This window comes from Stenella coeruleoalba (genome assembly GCF_951394435.1).
Source record: "Stenella coeruleoalba genome assembly, chromosome: 9".
NCBI lineage: Eukaryota > Metazoa > Chordata > Mammalia > Artiodactyla > Delphinidae > Stenella > Stenella coeruleoalba.
Window position 1 is genome coordinate 72545740 of NC_137155.1, and position 25873 is coordinate 72571612.

General features: G+C 40.2%; 1 protein-coding gene across 2 annotated transcripts in view; it reads left to right on the top strand.

Moving 5' to 3' along the window:
* MET (MET proto-oncogene, receptor tyrosine kinase) overlaps nt 1-25873 on the top strand; it is a 128537-nt gene that overhangs the window by 48386 nt on the left and 54278 nt on the right. For both annotated transcript variants that reach the window (XM_079931189.1, XM_079931190.1), the window contains one exon: nt 21357-21548. In XM_079931189.1, the coding sequence (XP_079787315.1) occupies nt 21357-21548 (192 nt within the window). The remainder of the gene's footprint in view (nt 1-21356; nt 21549-25873) is intronic.

Consider the following 25873-nt stretch of genomic DNA (forward strand, 5'->3'; position numbering starts at 1 on the left):
AAGATGTGGCACATATATACAATGGAATATTACTCAGCCATGAAAAGAAACAAAATTGAGTTATTTGTAGTGAGATGGATCGTCCTAGAGTCTGTCATACAAAGTGAAATAAGTCAGAAAGAGAAAAACAAATACTGTATGTTAACACATATATATGGAATCTAAAAAAAAAATGGTACTGATGAACCTAGTTGCAGAGCAGGAATAAAGACGTAGACATAGAGAATGGACTTGAGGACACGGGGTGGGAGGGGGAAGCTGGGGCGAAGTGAGAGTAGCATCGACATATATACATTACCAGATGTAAAACAGATAGCTAGTGGGAAGCAACAGCATAGCACAGGGAGATCAGCTCGGTGCTTTGTGACCACCTAGAGGGGTGGGATAGGGAGGGCGGGAGGGAGGCTCAAGAGGGAGGGAATATGGGGACATATGTATGCATATGACTGATTCACTTTGGTGTACAACAGAAACTAACACAGTATTGTGAAGCAATTGTACTCCGATAAAGATCTATTAAAAAAAAAAGTTTGTACCCTTTTACCAGTCTTTCCCTATTCCCCCAACCACCCCAGCCCCTGGCAACCACTTTTCTACTCTCTGTTTCTGTGAATCCAACTTTTTTTTTTATTCCACGTATAAGTGATATCACACAGCATTTGTTTTTCTTTGACTTATTCCACTTAGCATAGTACCCTCCAGGTTCATCCACATTGTCACAAATGACAGGATTTCCTTCTTTTGTTAAGACTGAATAATATTCCATTGTATATATATGCATATATACCACATCTTCTTGATCTGTTCATCCATTGATGGACATTTAGGTTTTTTCCGTGTCTTGGCTTTTGTGAATAGTTATGCAATGAACACGGAAGTACAAGTATCTCTTACAGATAATGGTATTGTTTCCTTTGGATAGATACTCAGAAGTGGGATTGCTGGCTCATATGGTAGTTCTATTTTTAATTTCTTGAGGAACCTTCATAGTGTTTACTGGCAGTACCAGTTTCCATTCCCACCAAAGGTGTACAAGGGTTCCCTTTTCTTCACATTCTAACAAGTATTTGCTATCTCTTGTCTTTTTGATAATAGCCATCCTAATGTGTATGAGGTGATATCTCATTGTGGTTTTAATTTGCATTTCCCTGATGATTAATTTTTCATGTTCCTGTTGGCCATTTGTGTCTTTTTTTGAAAAATGTCTATTCAGGTTCCTTGCCCATCTTTTAATTGTGTTTTGTTTTGCTATTGAGTTGTATGAGCTCCTTGTATATTTTGGACATTAACCCCTTATTTGATATGTGTCAACCTATCATACTTGCAGTTCCCAGAATCCATCAGTCTCTCTCACAGCCCTGCCTTAACACATATTATTTCACCTACCTCAAATTCCCTTTAACACTCATTTTGTCAGGTTAACATTTTCTCCCTATTTTTTTGCAACCCATTAAGGCATTTTCTTCCCCAGAAACTCCTCTCTAGCTTTCCCCTAACTCCTCATTCTGAATAAGCTGCCTTTCCTGTGTACTCCAGTTAGCACCCTTTGTTTATTTCTATCATATTTTTACCATACTTCATAGTATTGATAATATGTTCACTGGTCCTTCATTAGCCCCTTGAAGATGTGGCCTATAGCTTTTATCTCCATACCTCTGGTACCTAACAGAATAGCTTGAACAAAATATATATTTATCAAAAGAGCAATTAGTTATGACAAATCCTCATATTTCAAATAATATAATAAAATGCTGATTAGCAAAAATAATCTTAGATAAAACAGTTTTTCTTTCTCTCCCCCAGATCCCTGAAAACTAATTTATAGAATTGGGGACTTTCCAAGAGTTAAAGAGCACTGAAGAAATTCTGGAAAGTTCTATTCACCATAACCTATGCCCCCTTCCTTACACACACACACGCACACGCACACACACACACACGTTCATACTTACACGCACTCTCCTCCATCCACCAGTTTGGGAGGAAGAGGAATCAAAGAACAAAAAGGAGAAAAATGAAAGGAGAAGAAAAGATGAAGATAAGGACAGTGAATAGACAGAAATTCCAGAGCTTCGTACTTAGTCAAAATTGGGAAAACACAATTAAAGCCATTAAAAAGAGAAAGACAGAGTAACCTCTGTGCTCCTTAAGGCTTTCTCAAGCCTTTCAACAGAGCTTCCCCTTTGAGTGGGTGACACGGTCTGTAAGAGGGACTTAGGCAATGCCTTCTGGTGGTCATTGCTCAAGCAGTGGTACCAGTAGAAGTGCCCTCCCATGAAGTTTGCTTTTGGAATCCATAGATTTTCACTACTGACCACCAGTCTATGATTTCAAGTAGAAATGTATGAGCTAAGGAAAGGAAGTTGAGCCTGAACGTCTTTTTCAATACCACCCTTACTGTGGCCACAGAATTAGACTCCACAGTGGCACCACTTCATGGGCACTAAGTACATGCTTGGTACAGAGAGAAACTTTCTTGAGCTTGGACTTGATGTAGCTGTAGTAAAATTAGAAGAGAGTTTGGTAAGGGCCTCAGGGACCTTGGCCAGTGAGAAGGGTGGCCCACGGATTGAGGTTCCTGATAAACAGTTCTGGGCAAGAACAAGTGGAGAAGAGGAGTGAAGAGTCTCACTGCACAATGATAAGATGGAAAGAAGGGATAAGAGGTGATGACAGCGATGGCAGGCTAGAATACATTCATGGGTTTAAACAACATATTGGGGCACAATTGAAGGACTCTGGTTTCATCCATCTTTCACCTCTCCTGGCCTTCCACTAAGACATTCATCAGCCTGTTTCTGCTGAGTGTGACACTGTTAGACACACAAATAGACCATGGCTCTTACACTCTACAGGAGGAACTGCTTCTGTTTTATTGATTAGTGCAGGGTACCTGGTGTTCTGTCTTTTGAGTATCTCTTACATTTCTATGAGTAAGTATATTAAATTTTTTCTGTTAACTGAATAAAGAAAAGCAGAAAACCTCTGTACACTCAGCATTCAAATCTGCCTCACTGAGAACAACTTTCTCTATGAATCACTCCGTCACTCCTGATTGTGATTGAAGGGCAATGTGAAGGCTGCTAACCAAAACCACATGGACTTGGTCTGTTTTAGATCTGATTCACCTTAGGAAATGATGATAAAGAAGCAAACGTTTTAACATTCGGAATTCCAAAGCCCCTATCATTGTAGAATTCTGAGAATTTGAATCCTAAGGATATCTCATGAGGAGAATGGATATATATATTTCACTTATTTATACATGCATTTGTACACATGTGTATGTAAGTCCATACACACATACACATAAAATATATTCTGCTCCAAGTTTTTCTCTCTTACCGTGTATCAAGACCAGGCTCAACTTTAGCCTCTGCCATGAGCCTTCCCCAGCTGTTTAAGCCCACTCTGATCTCATCCTTATCTAATCTTATAGCCTATACTACCTGTGTTTTCAGAACTTATCTATCAACAGTGTTCTTTATACTGTACTTTGCATTATTAGCTATTTCGTGTGTCTACCTCTTGTCTCCCTATGTGCACAGTGCCTTCAAGGGATATTGAGGGAACAGGCTGGACTATAGGTAGAAGCATTTGCTAGGGTTGGCAAATTATGACCTATTTTTGTACACCCAGCAAGTTAAGAATGGTTTTTACTTTTTTTTTTTTTTTTTTTTTTTTGCGGTACGCAGGCCTCTCGCTGCTGTGCCCTCTCCCGCTGCGGAGCACAGGCTCCGGACGCGCAGGCTCAGCGGCCATGGCTCACGGGCCCAGCCACTCTGCGGCATGTGGGATCCTCCCGGACCGAGGCACGAACCCGCGTCCCCTGCATCGGCAGGCGGACTCTCAACCACTGCACCACCAGGGAAGCCCCTACATTTTTAAAAGGTTTAAAAAACACACACACACAGACTAAACTAAAATATGCTACAGGGACCCAATGGCACTCAAAAGCTAGGATTTTTGCTCCCTAACCATTTACAAAAAAAGGGTGCCAATCCCTGCTTTAGAGAATAATGAAAAATAATAGTGGACAGATAATAAGTCTGACCTTACTATCTATAAATAATTCTATTAAATGGGTGTGAGTGTTTCCATTTTAGATTATTTTCCTAATCTAAATAATAAGAATTTTGGACTTTGTCCTTCTAGGTATTATGAAGACCCATTAGACCAACCAACAAAAAATAATGACAATAACTATTTAAGTTATTAAGCACAAGGGCATAGACTTAGGCCTTTTCTGTTTGCTTCTGTATTCTTCCAGTTATCCAGAACAGTACTGTGGTATGGCATTGTATTACTTTCCTAGAGCTGCCACAACAAATGACCACAAACTTGGTGGCTTAAAACAACAGAAATTTCTTCTCACGTAGTCCTGGAGGCCAAAAGTCCAAAATCAAGATGTCCGTCAAGGTCGTGCTCCCTCTAAAAGTTCTAGAGAAGAATCCTTCCTTGCCTCTTACAGTTCTGGTTGTTCGAGGCATTCCTTAGGTTGTAGCAGCATAACTGCAATCTCTGCCTTCATCTTCACGTGGCCATCTTCCCTGTGTATTTCTCTGTGTCCTCTCCTTTTCTTGGGAAGACACCAGACATTGGACTTAGGGCTCACACTAAATCCAGGACAATTTCATCTCAAGATTCTTAACTAATTACTTGGAAAGATCCTCTTTCCAAATAAGGTCACATTTTGAGGTTCCAGGTGTATATATGACTTTGCGGGGGAACTCTATATTCACCCTACTACAGGGTTAGTAAATATTTTCGAATGACTAAATGAAGGAAGGAAGTGACCATTTAATATACTGCTGGCACTGGATTCATTTCATTTGAACCTGGAAACAATTCTATTAGATAGGTGTGTGTTTTTCTGTTTTACAAGTGAAGAACTGAGGCTTGGAGATCTAAGTATCCACTCTAAGTTCACACAGACAATAAGGGCAGGGTCATCCCTGAACGCATGCTCTTCTCCACTAGGCTTGTGAGATTACCAATGGACATGACTAAGAAGTGGACTTGAGGAAGGAGATTATGGAATCAAGGAAATCAGACTCTCGGAGGCTAAGTATGAGATTTCCTTTAATTCAGTAGAAAAATTTTTGAGTTGGTAAGTGGATATAAACAATAAAGGAAAAGAAGAAGAGTTAAAGATGGCTGATACCTGAGGCTTAGGGAGAGGGTGGCTATTGATGCCATATAGAAATAGGAAGCAAGATGCTGGACAGTAGAAACTGACACAGCAGTGTAAAGCAGCTATACTCCCATTAAAAAAAAAAAAAAAGAGGAAGCTAGAAAGGGAGTCAGTTTGGAAAGAAAAATGATGAGTTTCAATGTCATCAATGGTACATTCAAACTTGGCCTGAAGGCAATTGCAGAGACTGGGCTGGTCCTCAGAACAGAGAATGCGCTTGGGTGTGTGAAGTTAGGTCATCACGAGGCAGCATACATCACCTCGTGAATCACCAGTGTTGAGCCAGCAGCTGGCTAGCCAGATGCCTGGTTATGCTACGTTCATGACTGTCTGAGGCTCTACACACAGCCCGAGAGGATGCCCTTTTTTCCTTCCTAGAGACAATCAACCTTTCTTTAACTGATCCCCCGTTTTGCTCCTCTGCTAGAACTCCAACTGAGGTTTCAGGTTGTTGAAGCCATGAGGCGAGATCACTTCATCAAGGGGAATTCATGGCAGCAAAAATACTGAGGAAGCATCTTTCTTTTAAATCATGGCTAAGGCCAACATCAGGCATCCTCTTCATAGCACAAAACAATGTAGTCACATTCTTAGGGTTTGACCATAGCATCCTAATAGTCTGGCCTTGCATTAAAGACCCCAAAGGGAAGGGCCTGCTCTGCCAGAGAGATTCTGCATTTTACAAAGAATCCAGGCTTCAGTGTTAATATCTTAGACATCTGAGTACAGACTGAGAGAAGTTGAACGAAGCATAAGCAGACCCCTAAGTTCAAAGCTTTGTGTCTCTGCCTGCGGTCAGTTCCACACCACCTGCCTCCAAGTCCCATATAACAAAGAGAAGAGAGCACATGAATGAAATTTAGGGAAATAAGCAAAGTGGAGTTCCTGAAATTAAAGCAGTTGAATTTTTAGCCAACTATATGTCAAGCCTTAGGCAAAGAGGGACTTTCTATTTTGAAATATGTATCCCCCTGAAAACCATTATTACATGTCCAAAGAATTTGTACAAAGTATAATTATGAATAAAGGTAATATTAAATTGCTTCTGTTAATTTAGTCATGGGCAAGTAGGGAAGAGCTGGTATGAGTGAACTGTCAAAGATCTCACAAGATAGTACATTTTAAAAAGTCTATCTGCAAGACTGGTTTAAATTATCTATAGATGAGCTAAATTTGTCCTGTAGATCAATTAGAAGAATCACTATTTTATATATATCACATCCTTAATTATACTGAATTAAATGTAATTGCATATTCACTGCATGCACCATAATTTTAATTAGGGGAAACATTTTGAATCAAATACATTGAGGTATATAGCACTTCGGTTTTCTTTTCATTAAAAAAAAAAGTATACATCTGAGTCAGGTTAAAAAAATATGTCCAGTGCTCGGGAAAAGGTGAAGAAAAACTAAACTATTGTTTCAAGGCTTATGAATTGTAGAGTAATTCCTATTATTTAGCCCTATGACAGTATATAAGCTTTTAGGTTAAGGAAGCAAGTCTTTAACAAGTTTAAAGAAAAACAGAACAGAATGTTTACCATTGGTTCTCAGAGTTGATGTCACATAATTATTTTAGAAGAGGATAAACCTTGCAAAGCTAAATGCTTTTCAAAACTTCTTATAGAATAGGCAGATGTATCTGGAATCTGTGTTTTGAAGCAGCCTCTGGTGGCTGGGGGACAGTGATCATTCATGGCATCTTAAACATCGTGAGCAATCATTTGTTCCAACAGTGGGCTGGTGGCAGTCTGGTGATTCCAAGCCCAGGGGGACTTTGGAAAGTCACCCATGGAGCCACAGCATGGTAGAGCTGGAAGAGAACTTTGAAATCAGTTCTCTCAACCTCTCCCTTTACAGACAAGAAGTAGGTAGCCTAATGTAGTAGTGAAGACCCTAGGGCCAGATGACCTAGGTCATCAACTCAGCAGTCTTGTCCTGCCACTGCTGGTCGTGTGACCTTTCAGTGCCTCAGTTTCCTCCTAGGATTGTCAAGAGGATTCAGTGAGTGAATATTTGGAAAGTGCTTAGAACCATGTCTGACACATTGTACACACTATGAACAAATGTTCGTTAAATAAGTAAAGTAAAACTCAGACCGAGAGAGATCACGTGATTTGCCTGAGTTCATGGGACTCATCAAATCCTAGCTGGGGTAGAACCAGTCCTATCGAGTAGGCATGCTAGTTTTTCTTCCCTCCCTGGTCCTTAGACTATCCCTAGAGTGTGCATTTGCCTCAGAAATACTTTAGGAGCCTGTAAGTAAGTAGCACGATGCAGTATAAGGAAGACACGGTTTGAAATCAACACCTTGGATTCAAGCTCTGATAGTTACTCTCAACTCTCTGAACCTCAATTTCCTCATCTGTAGAAATATGATAATCATAACAAACCCAACTCACAGACTTGTTGAGAGGATCAGATGAGATAATGTACTTTGAAAACCATGATCCACCATGCAGATGCTATTTAACACCATTATTGTGAGCTCCTGTGAGCTGAGAAAAGCCTGCTTAGGACATCAAGAAGTTGGGGTGGACTCCAGCTTCAAGATGGCAGAAGAGTAAGATGTGGAGATCACCTTCCTCCCCACAAATACATCAAAAATACATCTACATGTGTAACAACTCCTACAGAACACCTACTGAACGCTGGCAGAAGACCTCAGACCTCCCTAAAGGCAAGAAACTCCCCACATAACTGGGTAGGGTAAAAGAAAAAACAGAGACAAAAGAATAGCGACGGGACCTGCACCAGTGGGAGGTAACTGTGAAGGAGGAGAGGTTTCCACACACTAGGAGGCCCCTTGGCGGACAGAGACTGCAAATGGCAGAGTGGGGAAGCTTCGGGGCCACCGAGGAGAGCGCAGCAACAAGGGTGCGGAGGGCAAAGCAGAGAGATTCCCGCACAGAGGATCAGTGCCGACCAGCACTCACCAGTCCGAGAGGCTTGTCTGCTCACCCGCCGGGACGGGTGGGGCTTGGGAGCTGAGGCTCAGGCTTTGGTCGGATCCCAGGGAGAAGACTGGGGTTGGCTGCCTGAACACAGCCTGAGGGGGGTCTAGTGTGCCACAACTAGCTGGGAGGGAGTCTGGGAAAAAGTCTGGAGCTGCCAAAGAGGCAAGAGACTTTGTCTTGCCTTTCTGTTTCATGGTGCGCGAGGAGAGGGGATTCAGAGCACCGCGTTAAGGAGCTCCAGAGACAGGCGTGAGCCGCGCCTATCAGCACGGACCCCAGAGACAAGCGTGAGACTCAAAGGCTGCTGCTGCCGCCACCAAGAAGCCTGTGTGCAAGCACAGGTCACTATACACACCTCCCCTCTTGGGAGCCTTGCAGCCCGCCACTGCCAGGGTCCTGAGATCCAGGGACAACTTCCCCAGGAGAACACACGGCGGCCTCAGGCTGGTGCAATGTAATGCTGGTCTCTGCTGCTGCAGGCTCGCCCCACATCCGTACCCCTCCTTCCCCCCGGCCTGAGTGAGCCAGAGCCCCTGAATCAGCTGCTCCTTTAACCCCGTCCTGTCTGAGCGGGAACAGACGCCCTCAGGTGACCTACACGCAGAGGCGGGGCCAAATCCAAAGCTGAACCCCGGGAGCTGTGCAAACAAAGAAGAGAAAGGGAAGTCTCTCCCAGCATCCTCAGGAGCAGCGGATTAATTCTCCACGATCAAATTGATGTACCCTGCATCTGTGGAATACCTGAATAGAAAATGAATCATCCCAAATTGAGGAGGTGGACTTTGGGAGCAACGACTTTTTTTTTTTTTCCCTTTTTCTCTTTTTGTGAGTGTATATGTATATGCTTCTGTGTGTGATTTTCTCTATATAGCTTTCTTTTACCATTTGTCCTATGGTTCTGTCAGTCCGTTTTTGTTTTTTTTTGTTTAGTTTTGTTTTCTTAGTATACTTTTTAGCACTTGTGACCATTGGTGGACTTGTTTGTCGGTTTGGCTGCTCTCTTCTTTCTTTTTTTTTTTTTTTTTTACTTAAAAAAATTTTTAATAGTTATTTTTTATTTTAATAACTATTTTATTTTATTTTATCTTCTACTTTGTTTCTTTCTCTTTTTTTCCCCTTTTATTCTGAGCCGTGTGGATGACAGACTCTTGCTACTCCAGCCAGGCATCAGAGCTGTGCCTCTGAGGTGGGAGAGCCAAGTTCAGGACACTGGTCCACAAGAGACCTCCCAGATCCAAGTAAAATCAAACAGCGAAAGCTTTCTCAGATATCTCCATCTCAATGCTAAGACCCAGCTCTACTCAATGACCAGCAAGCTACAGTGCTGGACACCCTGTGCCAAACAACTAGCAAGACAGGAACACAACCCTATGCATTAGCAGAGAGGCTGCCTAAAATCATAATAAGGCCACAGACACCCCAAAAAACACCAGCAGATGTGGACCTGCCCACCAGAAAGACAAGATCCAGCCTCATCCACCAGAACAGAGGCACTAGTCCACTCCACCAGGAAGCCTACACAACCCATTGAACCAAGCTTAGCCACTGGGGACAGACACCAAAAACAACATGAAATACGAACCTGCAGGCTACAAAAAGGAGACCCCAAACACAGTAAGTTAAGCAAAATGAGAAGACAGAGAAACACACAGCAGATGAAGGAGCAAGGCAAAAACACACCAGGCCTAACAAATGAAGAGGAACTAGGCAGTCTACCTGTAAAAGAATTCAGAATAATGATAGTAAACATGATCCAAAATCCTGGAAATAGAATGAAGAAAATACAAGAAACATTTAACAAGGACCTAGAAGAACTAAAGAGCAAACAAACAGTGATGAACAACACAATAAATGAAATTAAAAATTCTCTAGAGGGATCCATAGCAGAAAAACTGAGGCAGAAGAACGGATAAGTGACCTGGAAGATAAAATAGTGGAAATAACTACTGCAGAGCAGAATAAAGAACAAAGAATTAAAAGAATTGAGGACAGTCTCAGAGATCTCTGGGACAACATTAAACGCAACAACATTCAAATTATAAGGGTCCCAGAAGAAGAAGAGAAAAAGAAAAGGATGAGAAAATATTTGAAGAGATTATAGTTAAAAACTTCCCTATAATGGGAAAGGAAATAGTTAATCAAGTCCAGGGAGCACAGAGAGTCCCATACAGGATACATCCAAGGAGAAACATGCCAAGACACATATTAATCAAACTATCAAAAATTAAATACAAAGAAAAAATATTAAAAGTAGCAAGGGAAAAATGACAGATAACGCACAAGGGAATCCCCATAAGGTTAACAGCTGATCTTTCAGCAGAAATTCTGCAAGCCAGAAGGGAGTGGCAGGATATATTTAAATTGATGAAGGAGAAAAACCTACAACCAAGATTACTCTACCCAGCAAGGATCTCATTCAGGTTAGGAAGAGAAATTAAAACCTTTACAGACAAGCAAAAGCTAAGAGACAAGCAAAAGCTAAGAGAATTCAGCACCACCAAACCAGCTTTACAACAAATGCTAAAGGAACTTCTCTAGGCAGGAAACACAAGAGAAGGGAAAGACCTACAATAACAAACCTAAAACAATTAAGAAGATGGTAATAGGAACATACATATCGATAATTACCTTAAGTGTAAATGGATTAAATTCTCCTACCAAAAGACATAGACTGGCTGAATGGATACAAAAACAAGACCCATATATATGCTGTCTACAAGAGACCCACTTCAGACCTAGGGATACATACAGACTGAAAGTAAGAGGATGGAAAAACATATTCCATGCAAATGGAAATCAGAAGAAAGCTGGAGTAGCAATTCTTATGTCAGACAAAATAGACTTTAAAACAGAGACTATTACAAGAAACAAAGAAGGACACTACATAATAATCAAGGGATCAATCCAAGAGGAAGATATAACAATTGTAAATATTTAAGCACCCAACATAGGAGCACTTCAATACATAAGGCAAATACTAACAGCCATAAAATGGGAAATCGACAGTAACACAATCATAGTAGGGGACTTTAAACCCCACTTTCACCAATGGACAGATCATCCAAGCTGAAAATAAATAAGGAAACACAAGCTTTAAATGATACATTAAACAAGATGGACTTAATTGATATTTATAGCACATTCCATCCAAAAACAACAGAATACACATTCTTCTCAAGTGCTCATGGAACATTCTCCAGGATAGATCATACCTTGGGTCACAAATCAAGCCCTGGTAAATTTAAGAAAATTGAAATCGTATCAAGTATCTGTTCCGACCACAACGCTATGAGACTAGATATCAATTACAGGAAAAAATCTGTAAAAAATATAAACACGTGGAGGCTAAACAATACACTATTTAATAACCAAGAGATCACTGAAGAAATCAAAGAGGAAGTCAAAAAAATACCTAGAAACAAATGACAATGAAAACACGATACCCAAAACCTGTGGGATGCAGCAAAAGCAGTTCTAAGGGGGAAGTTTATAGCAATACAATCCTACCTTAAGAAACATCTCAAATAAACAACCTAACCTTACACCTAAAGCAATTAGAGAAAGAAGAACCCCAAAGTTAGCAGAAGGAAAGAAATCATAAATATCAGAAATAAATGAAAAATAAATGAAGGAAACGATAGCAAACATCAATAAAACTAAAAGCTGGTTCTTTGACAAGATAAACAAAATTGATAAACCGTTAGCCATATTCATCAAGAAATAAAGGGAGAAGACAAATCAATAGAATTAGAAATGAAAAAGAAGTAACAACTGACACTGCCGAAATACAAAGGATCATGAGAGATTACTACAAGCAACTATATGCCAGTAAAATGGGCAATCTGGAAGAAATGGGTGAATTCTTAGAAATGCACAACCTTCTGAGACTGAACCAGGAAGAAATAGAAAATATGAACAGACCAATCAAAAGCACTGAAATTGAAACTGTGATTAAAAATCTTCCAACAAACAAAAGCCCAGGACCAGATGGCTTCACAGGGGAATTCTATCAAACATTTAGGGAAGAGCTAACGCCTATCCTTCTCAAACTCTTCCAAAATATAGCAGAGGGAGAAACACTCCCAAACTCATTCTATGAGGCCACCATCACCCTATACCAAACCAGACAAAGATGTCACAAAGAAAGAAAACTACAGGCCAATATCACTGATGAACATAGATGCAAAAATCCTCAACAAAATACTAGCAAACAGAATCCAACAGCACATTAAAAGGATCATACACCATGATCAAGTGGGGTTTATCCCAGGAATGCAAGGATTCTTCATTATACGCAAATCAATCAATGTGATACACCATATTAACAATTTGAAGGAGAAAAACCATATGATCATCTCAATAGATGCAGAGAAAGCTTTGGACAAAATTCAACACCCATTTATGATAAAAACCCTGCAGCAAGTAGGCATAGAGGGAACTTTCCTCAACATAATAAAGGCCATGTATGACAAACCCACAGCCAACATCATCCTCAATAGTGAAAAACTGAAACCATTTCCACTAAGATCAGGAACAAGACAAGGTTGCCCACTCTCACCACTGTTATTCAACATAGTTTTGGAGGTTTTAGCCACAGCAACCACAGAAGAAAAAGAAATAAAAGGAATCCAAATCAGAAAAGAAGAAGTAAAGCTGTAACTGTTTGCAGATGACATGATACTATACATAGGGAATCCTAAAGATGCTACCAGAAAACTACCAGAGCTAATCAATGAATTTGGTAAAGTAGCAGGATACAACGTTAAGGCACAGAAATCTCTGGCATTCCTATACACTAATGATGAAAAATCTGAAAGTGAAATTAAGAAAACACTCCCATTTACCATTGCAACAAAAAGAATAAAATAACTAGGAATAAACCTACCTAAGGAGACAAAAGACCTATATGCAGAAAATTATAAGACACTGTTGAAAGAAACTAAAGATGATACAAATAGATGGAGAGACATACCATGTTCTTGGACTGGAAGAATCAACATTGTGAAAATGACTATACTACCCAAAGCAAACTACAGAGTCAATGCAATCCCTATCAAACTACCACTGGCATTTTTCACAGAACTAGAACAAAAAAATTCACAATTTTTATGGAAACACAAAAGACCCTTAATAGCCAAAGCAATCTTGAGAAAGAAAAACGGAGCTGGCGGAATAAGGCTTCCTGACTTCAGACTATACTACAAAGCTACAGTAATCAAGACAATATGGTACTGGCACAGAAACAGAAATATAGATCAATGGAACAGGATAGAAAGCCCAGAGGTAAACCCATGCACATATGGTCACCTTATCTTTGATAAAGGAGGCAAGAATGTAGAGTGGAGAAAAGACAGCCTCTTCAATAAGTGGTGCTGGGAAAACTGGACAGCTACATATAAAAGAATGAAATTAGAACACTTCCTAACACCACACACAAAAATAAACTCAAAATGGATTAAAGACCTAAATGTAAGGCCAGACACTATAAAACTCTTAGAGGAAAACATAGGCAGAACACTCTGTGACATAAATCACAGCAAGATCCTTTTTGCCCCACCTCCTAGAGAAATGGAAATAAAAACAAAAATAAACAAATGGGACCTAATGAAACTTAAAGCTTTTGCACAGCAAAGGAAACCATAAACAAGGCGAAAAGACAACCCTCAGAATGGGAGAAAATATTTGCAAATGAAGCAACTGACAAAGGATTCATCTCCAAAATGTACAAGCAGCTCATGCAGCTCAATATCAAAACAGCAAACAACCCAATCCAAAAATGGGCAGAAGACTTAAATAGACATTTCTCCAAAGAAGATATACAAATTGCCAACAAACACATGAAAGAATGCTCAACATCATTAATCATTAGAGAAATGCAAATCAAAACTTCAACGAGGTATCTACACTCACCGGTCAGAATGGCCATCATCAAAAAATCTACAAACAATAAATGCTGGAGAGGGTGTGGAGAAAAGGGAACCCTCTTGCACTGTTGATGGTTATGCAAATTGATACAGCCACTATGTAGAACAGTTTGGAGATTCCTTAAAAAACTACAAATAGAACTACCATATGACCCAGCAATCCCACTACTGGGCATATACCCTGAGAAAACCATAATTCAAAAAGAGTCATGTACCAACATGTTCATTGCAGCTCTGTTTACAATAGCCAGGACATGGAAGCAACCTAAGTGTCCATCAACAGATGAACGGATAAAGAAAACGTGGCACATATATACAATGGAATATTACTCAGCCATAAAAAGAAACGAAATTGAGTTATTTGTAGTGAGGTGGATGGATCTGGAGTCTGTCATAGAGTGAAGTAAGTCAGAAAGAGAAAAACAAATACCGTATGTTAACACATATATATGGAATCTAAAAAAAAAAAAATTGTCATGAGGAACCTAGGGAATAAAGACACAGACCTACTAGAGAATGGACTTGAGGATACGGGGAGGGGGAAGGGTAAGCTGGGACAAAGTGAGAGAGTGGCATGGACATATATACACTACCAAACGTAAAATAGCTAGTGGGAAGCAGCCGCATAGCACCGGGAGATCAGCTCGGTGCTTTGTGACCACCTAGAGGGGTGGGAGGGAGGGAGACGCAAGAGGGAAGAGATATGGGGACATATGCATATGTATAACTGATTCACTTTGTTATAAAGCAGAAACTAATACACGATTTTAAAGCAATTATTCTCCAATAAAGATGTTAAAGAAAAAAAAAGTTGGGGTGGAGAGAGTAGTTAATCGGCTCTCTTCACTTTCTTCCCTCCCATTTATTCACTGTTTTCTTTAAAATTTATTTTTATAATGATATAGTAATATATACAAAAGAATAATGTACTATATACATGTATGTATTGTGAGTGTGTATGCAAAATAAAACAGATACTGATTCTCTACCACGAAGCTGAAAAAAGAGAATATTACCAATGCCTTTGAAGGCCTCATGTGTCGCACCCAGTCTTATTCCTACCTTCCTGCCCCAGAAAAGTGGGTAAGCGGCAATTGTGAATTGTTTGTTCATCTTTCCCTTGCCTTTACTTGTGCTACACATGTGTATAACCTAAACAACGTATTGTACTGGATGATTTTATTTCTTTTTCCCTCTTGACTCAAGTATCTAGAGCTCTATGGTATCTTCCTGTGCCCTTGAACTATCCACTATTCTTATTCTTTGTCACTGTTTCCCCTCCCCCATCCAATAAAACACATTACTTTTTTTTTTTTTTTTTTTAGCTGAGTGGGGTCTTAGTTGCCTCACGGGCTTTCTCTAGTTGCAGCAAGCGGGGGCTACTCTTTGTTAAGGTGCGCAGACTTCTCATTGCGGTGACTTCTCTTGTTGCAGAGCACAGGCTTCAGTGGTTGTGGCACACAGGCTCAGTAGTTGTGGCTCACGGGCTCTAGAGCACAGGCTCAGTATTTGTGGTGCACCGGCTTTGTTGCTTCGCGATATGTGGGATTTTCCCGGACCAGGGATCGAACCGTGTTCCTTTCATTGGCAGGCGGATTCTTAACCCCCGCGCCACCAGGGAAGTCCCAAAACACATTACTTCTGTCATTCAAAAGACATCGTAAAGAGAGACTTTAGGAGAGAGCCAGCCTTCAGGTTTACGTGAGCAGGGAGTGGGTGTCAGTGGCCAGCGGGAGGGGACCATCAGCTGCCAAAGTAAATGCAAGAATCCAAAAATGGGAAGGGTCTTGTGTCAGGATAGTCACTCTGAGATTCCCATGGTGTCCTAGATGGTCACCTGACCATCTTAATGGAAAATCTTAATGCCTTAGTGGAAAAAAGACTGAGCATGTTAATCAAGGCAGGTTAGGATGTCATACTAAGGAGACTGGACTTTTCCTGCAGGCCTTTGGGAAGCAATTAAAATTTTGAAGAAGGAAGTAACTGCTTCAAGGCAGATGAGATGGGAGACAGGAGGACCAGTGAGGAACACCTATCCTGGGGCAGGCGTGCAGGGGTGGCTGGAGAGCTGCACAGGAGAGACACTGCAGACAGAGTTGAGCGAGACCTAGCAACTGCTTGGATGTGAGAGATGCTGGAGAAAGAGGAGTTGGTGATGGCTGAAATTTCGAGTGACCGGGATGGAATAATGTTCATTAACCAAAATAGGTGACAAAGAGGTAAATTTGAGAGCCATGCTAACTAGAGCAGCCCAAAATGCTAGTGGTCATTTCTGTGCCATGGTCCAGAAAATAATGATTAATTCCAGCCTTTCTCTCAGAAGAGGAATCAGGGGTGGGCAAATCTATCAATACATTTCCTTCTTTGAAGCGTTGTGGGTTTACGTGTTAAATGATAACTTTCGTTAAGTGATTCCAACTCTCTTAGAGTTACAACTTCCCTAACTTTCAGTTTCTCATACATAAAGTGAGGGACTGGAGTAAGATGGTCTCTAAGGCCCTTTCCATTTTTCTAATTGTACAACTCTCGGAACTTTGCCCAGAATAGTAAACAGTAGCAAAAGCAATTCATGAGCTTGAGAGTCAGAGAGAGTTAAATTCGAATGCCTGTTCCAGTGTGAACCTGTGGCCACCACCTTTGGCTGCCCTGCGTCTCCTCCTGAAACTCAGTGTGATAAAACCTCACAGGGCTGCTGTGAGTCTGCTTGTACGTGAAAATGCCCAACTCAGTGCCTGGCACAGTGTAGGTGCAGGGTAAAGATTGATTTCCTCCCTCCCTTCCTTCCTTCCTTCCTTCTTCCTCCCTTTGTTACCAAAGAGAGAGCATTAGTCTGGCTCCTCAACTGGTGCTGGGGGGAAACTTTCTCTGTAGGCTCTTCTGCAATGCCCCAAAGCAGCTGTTGTACCAGAGAACTGCTTTTCACCAGATACGTTCACTTTTACCCCAAAACACGAGACCTTTGGCTTTAAGAGAAGCACGAGTGGCAAGGAGACCCCTGGCAGTGGGTCTGTAGTTGTTCTTCCAGCTGGACGCAGTCCCACTCCAACATCACACCAGGAACTGTGTGTAAAGTGGTGAGAAGTCACCCCATCTTTCCTGCACAAATGAGCAACAAACACATTCACTCATTACCTGTAAGGGACATGGTGAATCAGATGGAGTATTTACAAGATACCTTTGCAATGCTGAGAGTTTAAACCAAGGCTCCCTCTAATAGTTAAAGGTCTAACTATTCAAGCATAACGACAGCCCGCAGCTCTGTAAGCCAGTTCCTGCCACCCTGACCCCAGGCGTCGAGTTTATCAGGATTCTCAGCAGGAAGAGACAAGGAGTAGTCCCCCTCTCCTGCAGTGAACACTGCAATGTTACGTTTTCCTCGAAGTTAGTGCCCCTCTCCTGCAGATCTCAGCTGAGGAGAAAATGAAAAAGAAAAAGGTTGGGGTCCCCTGGCTTCTGAAATTTGAATGCCACTTGACCCTGACATGATGTTTGGTTTTCGGCTCCATTGCACAATTTTTTAAGATCAAGGAGCTCTGTACATCCTATTCCAACATTGTTCAGTGTTCTATACTTTGGAATTTGTTTGTGGGGGGGTGGGGGACAGGAATCCCTCTCAGTCCTTGAGGAAGTACCATTTAGAGACCTTACTGTTTCCTGAAGGAGAAGCCTTGAAGTGTGGAATATAAATATTGCATTAACTCTGATGCAGAGTTCTACACTTATTAAGCCCTACATGTGAGAAAACAGACACATAGAAGCTAAAGTTCTGGTCCTGTTTCTCTCCCTTCATTTAGAAAAGATCAGTGAGGTCCTGCAGGTTTGCAGACACTCAGATGCATCTAAACCTCTGTTCTCCAGCTTGCCCTATTCAGCAAGGCAGACCACAAAGCAAGCTGGGTAGGCAAATGAGCTTTATGCCTGGTTACTTTGCAAATTGGAGTATAATTGCATTAATTTTTCAGCAGGCAGTTGTTAAATACCTACAGTGTGCTAGGCAGTGTACACAGTGGGGATAAAAGATAAATGAGACAGTTGCTGGACTCTTGTTGATAGTAGGCTGCTACTAGTTTACAACCTAAGACTCTACTCCGCAATTTGCCAATTGTTTTATATGCTGATGAATCCATCCTATCTCCACCCAGCACTGGACCCCAAGTCAAGTCTGAGGCTTTAAAGTTCCCAGAATGCCACCTAGACATTGGAAAAAAGGGAGAACAAGAAATGAACAAAATCACAGAAGCTGACTCTGAAGAGCAGCCACCTCTATAACGGAATACTTCAGAAGGGCTTTGATTTAAAAATGTCCTCTGCTCCTTTAAGAAGCTTCCCTGGTTCTAGCACCCTCTGCAAAATGGATGATTGATCACCAATGGAAACTTAATTACCAATTAATTGGTAACTATTGAACTGACAGTACATCTCAGTTATCTGCTACTCCTCAGAGCAATCTATAGCACTTTAGTAAAGAAAAGTCTCCAATTAAATAGTAAAATAGCACTCATAAATATATCAAAAAATGTCTAGAACTAGAACATCTTATTAAAAGTCATAGGTTTAGTATCTCTGAGACTCTCTGTTTGCTAACGTATCACCATTTAAAATAAAAAAGTAGCTGTTGCTGTATAAAACAGGATGTTAGGTGATATTTAACCATAAAAGTTAATACATGTAAGAACTTTGCATTCTATGTGACAGAAGTTTGACATTAAGGAGTAAGGTTATTTTACATAAGGGTAACTAAATTTTTTATTTCAGTTTGTTCTTAAGCACTAAGTTGGTTTGAAATATGCTCTAACAACTTTCTGATTATTACAAATATAATAGGACAATAATAGAAAATCTCTAATCTTCAAATCATTTTCCTGGACTTGTAGCTACATACAAAGATGTGTAAAACTGAGCTGTTTCTCTCTTTCTTCAAGTTAGACTTTGTCTTCTTTATACACCTTCTTGCCCCCATTATCTTCCCCAAAGTTACCAATTTGCAATTATCTTGTCAGGACAGTCGGGGGCAGTCACTCCATTTGTCCCTTATAAACTCATAAACTATCCCTATTCCTGAAAAAAAAAAATAGCTTTAGTAATATTGGTTCATATCTTCACACTCATTCCCCATCTACCCATAATTGATTTACTTACTTGTTCATTTATTCAATTAGTATTTATTAAACATCTACTATGTGTGATATTTCATCTACTACTAGCAATATAGTGATAAACAAGCAGGGTCCCTAAAGACAGGGAGCCACTTGGGAGAAGTCTCACATCACTCTTATATCACACAAGCGAATAGTAGTTGCAGCTATAATGAGTGCTATTTCACATAGTAAATGGTATTATGACAGTCTATAATAGAAGCATTTGACCTAGATATTGGGGTCAGGGCAGGCCTTCTGAGGAACTGATGACAAGCTGAGATCTGAAGGAGGCATTGGAGGTGGAAGGAGCATTCCAGGCAGAGGGAACAGCATGTGCAGAGGCCCTGTCATGGAGGACACATAGCTATTTAGAGAACTAAGAGAAGGCCAGCTCACTGGAGCATAGAGAGCAAGGAAGAACACAGCGCAGGGTGAGTCTGGAGAATTTGAGCAGGAACCAGATGATGCAGGATCCAATGGGGCATGTTAAAAGTTTTGTCCTTGATCCGAAGAGCAGCGGGGAAATGTTCAGTGTTTTAAGCAGAGTGACATGATGAGATTTGTGGTTTAAAAAGAAAATTTGGCTGCAGTGTGGAGAATGGACCTAGAAAGAGATTAGATGAGATTGGACGGGGCAGGTCCAGTTAAGAAGCCATTGTCATGGTTCAGGAAAGGATGGAGGTGCCTTCGATGAAGGTTGCCGTGGTAGAGATAGAGAAAACTGTAGAGACCCAGGAGATATTTAGAAAGTGCAATTGATGGGAATTGGTGATGGACTGTGTATGGGGAGGAATGACGGATGACACTTAGATTTCTGACTTGTGCACCTGGAGAAATGGTGCAGCCATTTGCTGGGGTGCATTATATCACAAGGTCAGGCATGGGGAAAGATTGTGTTTTCTACTTTGGTCATGTTGAGCCTGAGGTCTTTGAGACATCTGAGTTCAGATTTCATAGGCAGTTTGATAAATGCACAGTCAGCTCAGAGGAGCAAGTTAGCCTGGAGGTACAAATGTGAGTGTCAACTAAATAGAGTAAAACTGAGATATCCCGGGTGGGGAGTATGAAGAGTGAGTGAGCAGAGGAGCAGCCCTAGGATGGAGTCTTGAGAAACTCTAACATTGACAGGCAAGCATGGATGGTCCTGCAAAGGAGACAAATGTTACAATCTGAGAAGTAGTAGAAGGAAGACCAGCAGACTGAAGTGTCAAGGTGAAGGGAGGGATCCATAGTACTTAAATTGTCATGTATTAGCGAACAACGTTCTTTAAAGCCTTTCACTTCAAGTTAAAGCTAAAAGATAAATACCTGATTTAGTGGTAATTGCCTTTTAGTTAGCTGGTTAACAAAGCATTGGATGCACAACTTTTACATTTTTGGAGCCTTTCACCATAATGAGGACAAATACTCTGTGTTCTCTGTGCTGGGTTCTATTATAAGAGATTTCTGTAAACTAGCTCATTTAATCTTTACAACAGCTCTGTAAGGTAAGTACATTTCTGTAATTCTCTCAATTTTACAAATGGAGGAACTATAACAGACATAACATGAATTTCACAAACACAGGGAGGTTATAGAAATTACATACAACGAGTAACCATTAAGGACCAGGGTTCAATGCAGGCACCTAGGTCTGGAGTCTGTGCTCTGCCGCCTCCCCATGAATTATCCCCACCACCCCACTGCGCACAAATGCACAAAGGAACACGTTTTAAAATACAATGTCCTAGTGTGATTCTGACATTTATGATTATTCGAGTTGATATTCATCTCATTGGACTTGCCTGCTAGAAGCATTACCTTCATGTCCAGGCCTGAAACATTCATAGTTTTGTTTTTCTTTTACTAGCACCAGCTAAGTTCCATTTTTATGTACGTACATATCAAACCATGATACAAACTGTGAGGGAAAGATTTGCCCCTGGTTTTAGAGTCTGTATATTCACAGCAGCACCTACTGGTACTAGAGTCATTTAGGTCACTAGAATTGTTTCTGCCTCTCTGGGACTATTTGTCTATTTGCAAACTGTCTATTATCCTTGCCATTCCCTCCAAGCTCTAAAAAGACACACCAAAAAGGTTTCTTAATAGCTTGCTCACATCTGGACTCACATTAATTCTATGACCATATTTTATTCCAGACACTTTTGAGAAATTCATCGGGCTGCGAAGTGCGCAGTGATGAATACCGAACGGAGTTTACCACAGCTTTGCAGCGCGTTGACTTATTCATGGGCCAGTTCAACCAAGTCCTCTTAACATCTATATCCACCTTTATTAAAGGAGACCTCACCATCGCTAATCTTGGAACGTCAGAGGGTCGATTCATGCAGGTACATACTTTCTGAGAGTGTCTGTGTCTGTTTTATCCGGTGTTATGCAGTTAATTTCCTTCTCTTTTTACAGTAAGGTGTTTGCAAATACTGTAAGTGAGAATCACAGTGGAAGCTAGAGGCATAGACTGAAAGCAAAACAATGAAGCTTGGTCCACTTTTTATGAAGTGTAAGGCCTATTTTCCGTTGTTAAATTCTTAAAGCTTTCAGTTTAAATGTGGTTGCTTTAATTTTCTTGCCTGGAACGGTTTGGGGTTTTTTTTTCCATTCATGATTTCTATCACATGATTGGAAAATAAAATGAAACAATTAAAGCGCTTCCAGGCGATGTTTTCCTATTTCAAGGGAAGCTACGGATCAAAAGAGAGCTATTGTGTGAACCGTGCGTCTCCATGAGAAGAAACATTCACATCATTGAGAAATATTGGCAGGAGTTAGGAAGGGACGTTATCATCAAAATCCCATTGTAACTCCAGTTCTCCTGATTCTGCAAAATGATGGGGTCAGACACAAAAAAGTGCAAACACTGGGAAAAAAAGATCCGGATTTTGTTAAGAAATACCTTTAATGGATAGCAACAGTATTTCCATACAGTAAAAGTTCACATTTCAGACTTGCAGTTATCGTGTCCCCTAGATACAAGAAGCCTAGCACTTTGCAGAAATTAAAATGCTCTCGTGTTGGGTCTGTTTTGCTGCTTTAATAGTTATTGGTAGTGCTTTCAACATGAGTTCATTAGTAGATTCTTGGTTAAGGCACAGTGACGATGGTATCTATTGGAAATGTTGACTTTCCACAAAGACTAGAAATTTCTTTTAAAGAAGGATGTTTATTTCATAATCATCTGACATAATTAACAGCCCAGTCCGGCAATGACTTTTAGTAAACGAATTGAGGACGATGATGTTTTCCTATGACTTGCCCATCTGTACATTCTCTATCTGTATTCTTTAACAAATATACACTGTCTTATAGCAGTCTGGGTACTGATCAAATGTTTTTCTTCTACTAGTGGGCATGGTGGAATTTTTTCAAAATCATGAAACGTGTAAATACAACTTTCCCACCTCAAAATGAATCATATATTGTAGATCCTGTTATCTAAATAATCCCACACTTGGTCTCCCCTCCTCCTATTGCTTCACAATTAACTACACTTTTGCTCCCACTCCCCCAGCCCAGTGTTCTTATTCACCCACTTCAGAACATTCAATGCTGTCCTTAACTCCTCAAAATGTGAAGGAGAGATGCCCAGTCTCCTCCCACACAGACAAGCACTCTAACATATTTGAAATATGATCGTACCTATTATCCTTGTAAAATGTGTTTGTTATGTGATGTTTATATGTGTTTTTAGTTCACGTTGATGTTATTCTGTAGAATTCCAAGAAAAATCTAAAGGAGGATGACTGAATTCCTCTATTGAATTCCTATTGTGTTCACTATGTTGATTTGCTTCCCTTTATCTTTTTTCTGCTTTTCTTTTTTTCTTAATTGTCTAATACCTCACCAATCCAGTTCCATATTAATAAACTTTCTACAGTCACTTTAGGTCTGACACTTTTTCACATCATAAGGTTCCTAGCCTATTTCCAGATTCTAAAGAATTCCATTTTTAGATAGATTGCTTTAATAGCTAAGTAAATTCTACTGTGTGACAGATTTCACAACCCAAGTGATATGTTATATACATCAGTCTCATTATAATAGAAATGCTTTAACATTTCTATTAAAAATGTAACAAATGTTTTATTCTTGTCTCCCAGCATTTTCATAAAAGAAGCCATAGTACACCTTTGCATCCATAACACCAAAGATGAAAATAAGTATATGAGTAGATATTTATTTTATGAAAAGCACTGATATCCTTGATTTTTTTTTTAAACCAGGTGGCTCTTAATTCATCAAATATGTATCAAGAAGGTACTAACTTTGCTTTACTAGGCAAGTAAGTGCAGCAAAGGAAGCAGTGACACAGAACCTGCCTCTGAGGAACTGAAATTTCAGTAGGGGAAATAAAAACATGTATCTGACACGAAGAGTAGAGAAAACAAAGACATAAAAAACACAGGGCTACTGAAACCCACAAAGAGAGGATCTCTTTCTCTGACACTTGCCCAGAAGAATTCCTTAGTAAAATTTTATGTAAATAAACCTCAACCATTTAAAGGATAAAAGAGTCAACATCACTGAAACCCAGTTTGTTTACAGCAAATAAAGTGGAGGCGGAGTCAGGAGTGCAGCAGAAATTTGGGGACCATCCAGCTTAATCTATCCAAGCGGTAACCTGCCAAGTTCTGTAAATGTTTTGACTGCACTGAAGTGCTGAATCTGTGGCCAAGCCTAAGTTTCTACAACCCATGTTTTAATAATACTATGAAGTTTCTGTTACAATATAGAAGGGACATAATTTTCCCAAAGACAGCTGCCATACATGAAAAGGAATAGAAAAATGATTTTACTTCCTTCCTACCCTGAAGCCTAAAGGCAAAGTTGCTTTGCAAATGTTTTCTCCCAAGAGTTTGCAGCTGTTTCTGCCTTTCCTATTGTGCTTATGTTCAACTCTGACTGGGAATACAAGCTTCAGCCCCAGCTGTCGGGTGCAAAGTGAATCAGGTATTTCACAGTGGTTATTTGATTAGAAAGAATTATATTGTTTAGCTAACAATATTATACGTATGGAAGAGAAGACATTTTTGACATGTTTTTAACATTTAAACGTGTAACTTACACAGGTGCAGCTATGTCTAAATATACTAATGTGTACATACATTCAAGTCTATCTGTAGAGCTATGTCAGTGTAGATATAGATTTCAAAAACAGTTTTTATTTGTGTGATCACTCTGGGATGCTCTGAAGTAAAATAATATGATAAGCAATGTTTGAGATAGTATAAGTAAACAGTAAGAACACGCCTTCTTATGAATTTTGGAGGCAGAGCGGATGTAGAAAAGAACAAGGCTGGGGAACATGAGCACAGTGTGCAGGGCTACATGGGAGAGGGAAGCAGGATACTCATGAAGATCACAGGACTAATCACAGGGATTGCCCACATCTCCCCTTCTGAGCTCCTCATCTAATCTACATCCAAAAACAATGCTTGCTTGATTTTTTTTTTACAGCACTTATATAAGGCCTTTAATCTCTAGATGCAAGCATCGTTATTAAAATATTTGTGCATGACTGTCAGGCCAGGGAGAGCAAGTGGATGGGGGTGGGGTGGGAGTGGGGAGGCACTTTCAAGACTTGTTGCAAGTTCAGCTCCACATTCACTGGGCAGCTGCCTTGTCTATATACAGTGGCCACTGCCTGAGCACTGTCACAGATTTCATTAGGTTCTTTGGCATTATCCTTGCTCTTCTCCCATCACCCTTTCCCCTCTCCCCAATTCCTTGATGCTGTTACCACCCATAACCCCTTTTCTCTTGTGCCTCTTAACTGGACTAGTTGGTCTTAAGCAAGAAACTTCAAGAGGTAGGGACCACCTAAAAAGACATCGTTAGCTCATGATCATTACTTATGACCATCACTTAAAGGATTATGTTAGTAATCAGTGAACTTGACAATAATTACTCACTTCTAGTAAGAAGAATCGATTCATCTATTGACCTCCTGTCTCTAAATTTCTTCAGTTCCTGTGCTGCCATCATGGCATGTCAGTGCTTTGTGCTCGAAGCCTGCAGCATACATTTCATTTGGGATTACTGCTATTTTAGACTATGTAGACACAGATCATCAACTCATCAGTGCTGTGAGCAGCCTGCAGAGACACAGCCAAACAAAGCTTGAACTTGAACATTCCTTTTCAGCAATTGCTAACTTACCCGTCTCCTTTATAAAATGCTCAGATAAAAATATCATCTGCCTGTTTTTAAGGTGCACATCATTGATTTAGTTACATCTCTAAAGAATGGTAGCTTTGCTATATTTCTTTAGAGGAAAATATACTTCATGGGTTCTGAAATTTCTTTTGGGAGAAAAAGTACCTGTTGTAAATAATAATTTCAGAGTTATGTCCATAACAAAAAATTAAGCCCAGCTCGTATATAGTCTCCTAAAATGAATTAATGCATGGTCTTGAAATATATATATCTTATAAACTCTTATAGCATAGAAACTTAAAACACCATACATATTTGAAACCATGGGAAAGTGCTAACCTTTTGTTTGTTTTGGGTTTTTTGGTAGCAGGGAATAACTGGAATTTCTTGTTTGGGTGCTTATTTGAAAAAATGGAGAGACATTTTAAAACAGAAAATATATTTATCAGTAGTTTTTTCAAAATTCAGACAGATATACTCTATATATAGATTGGCGAATCCC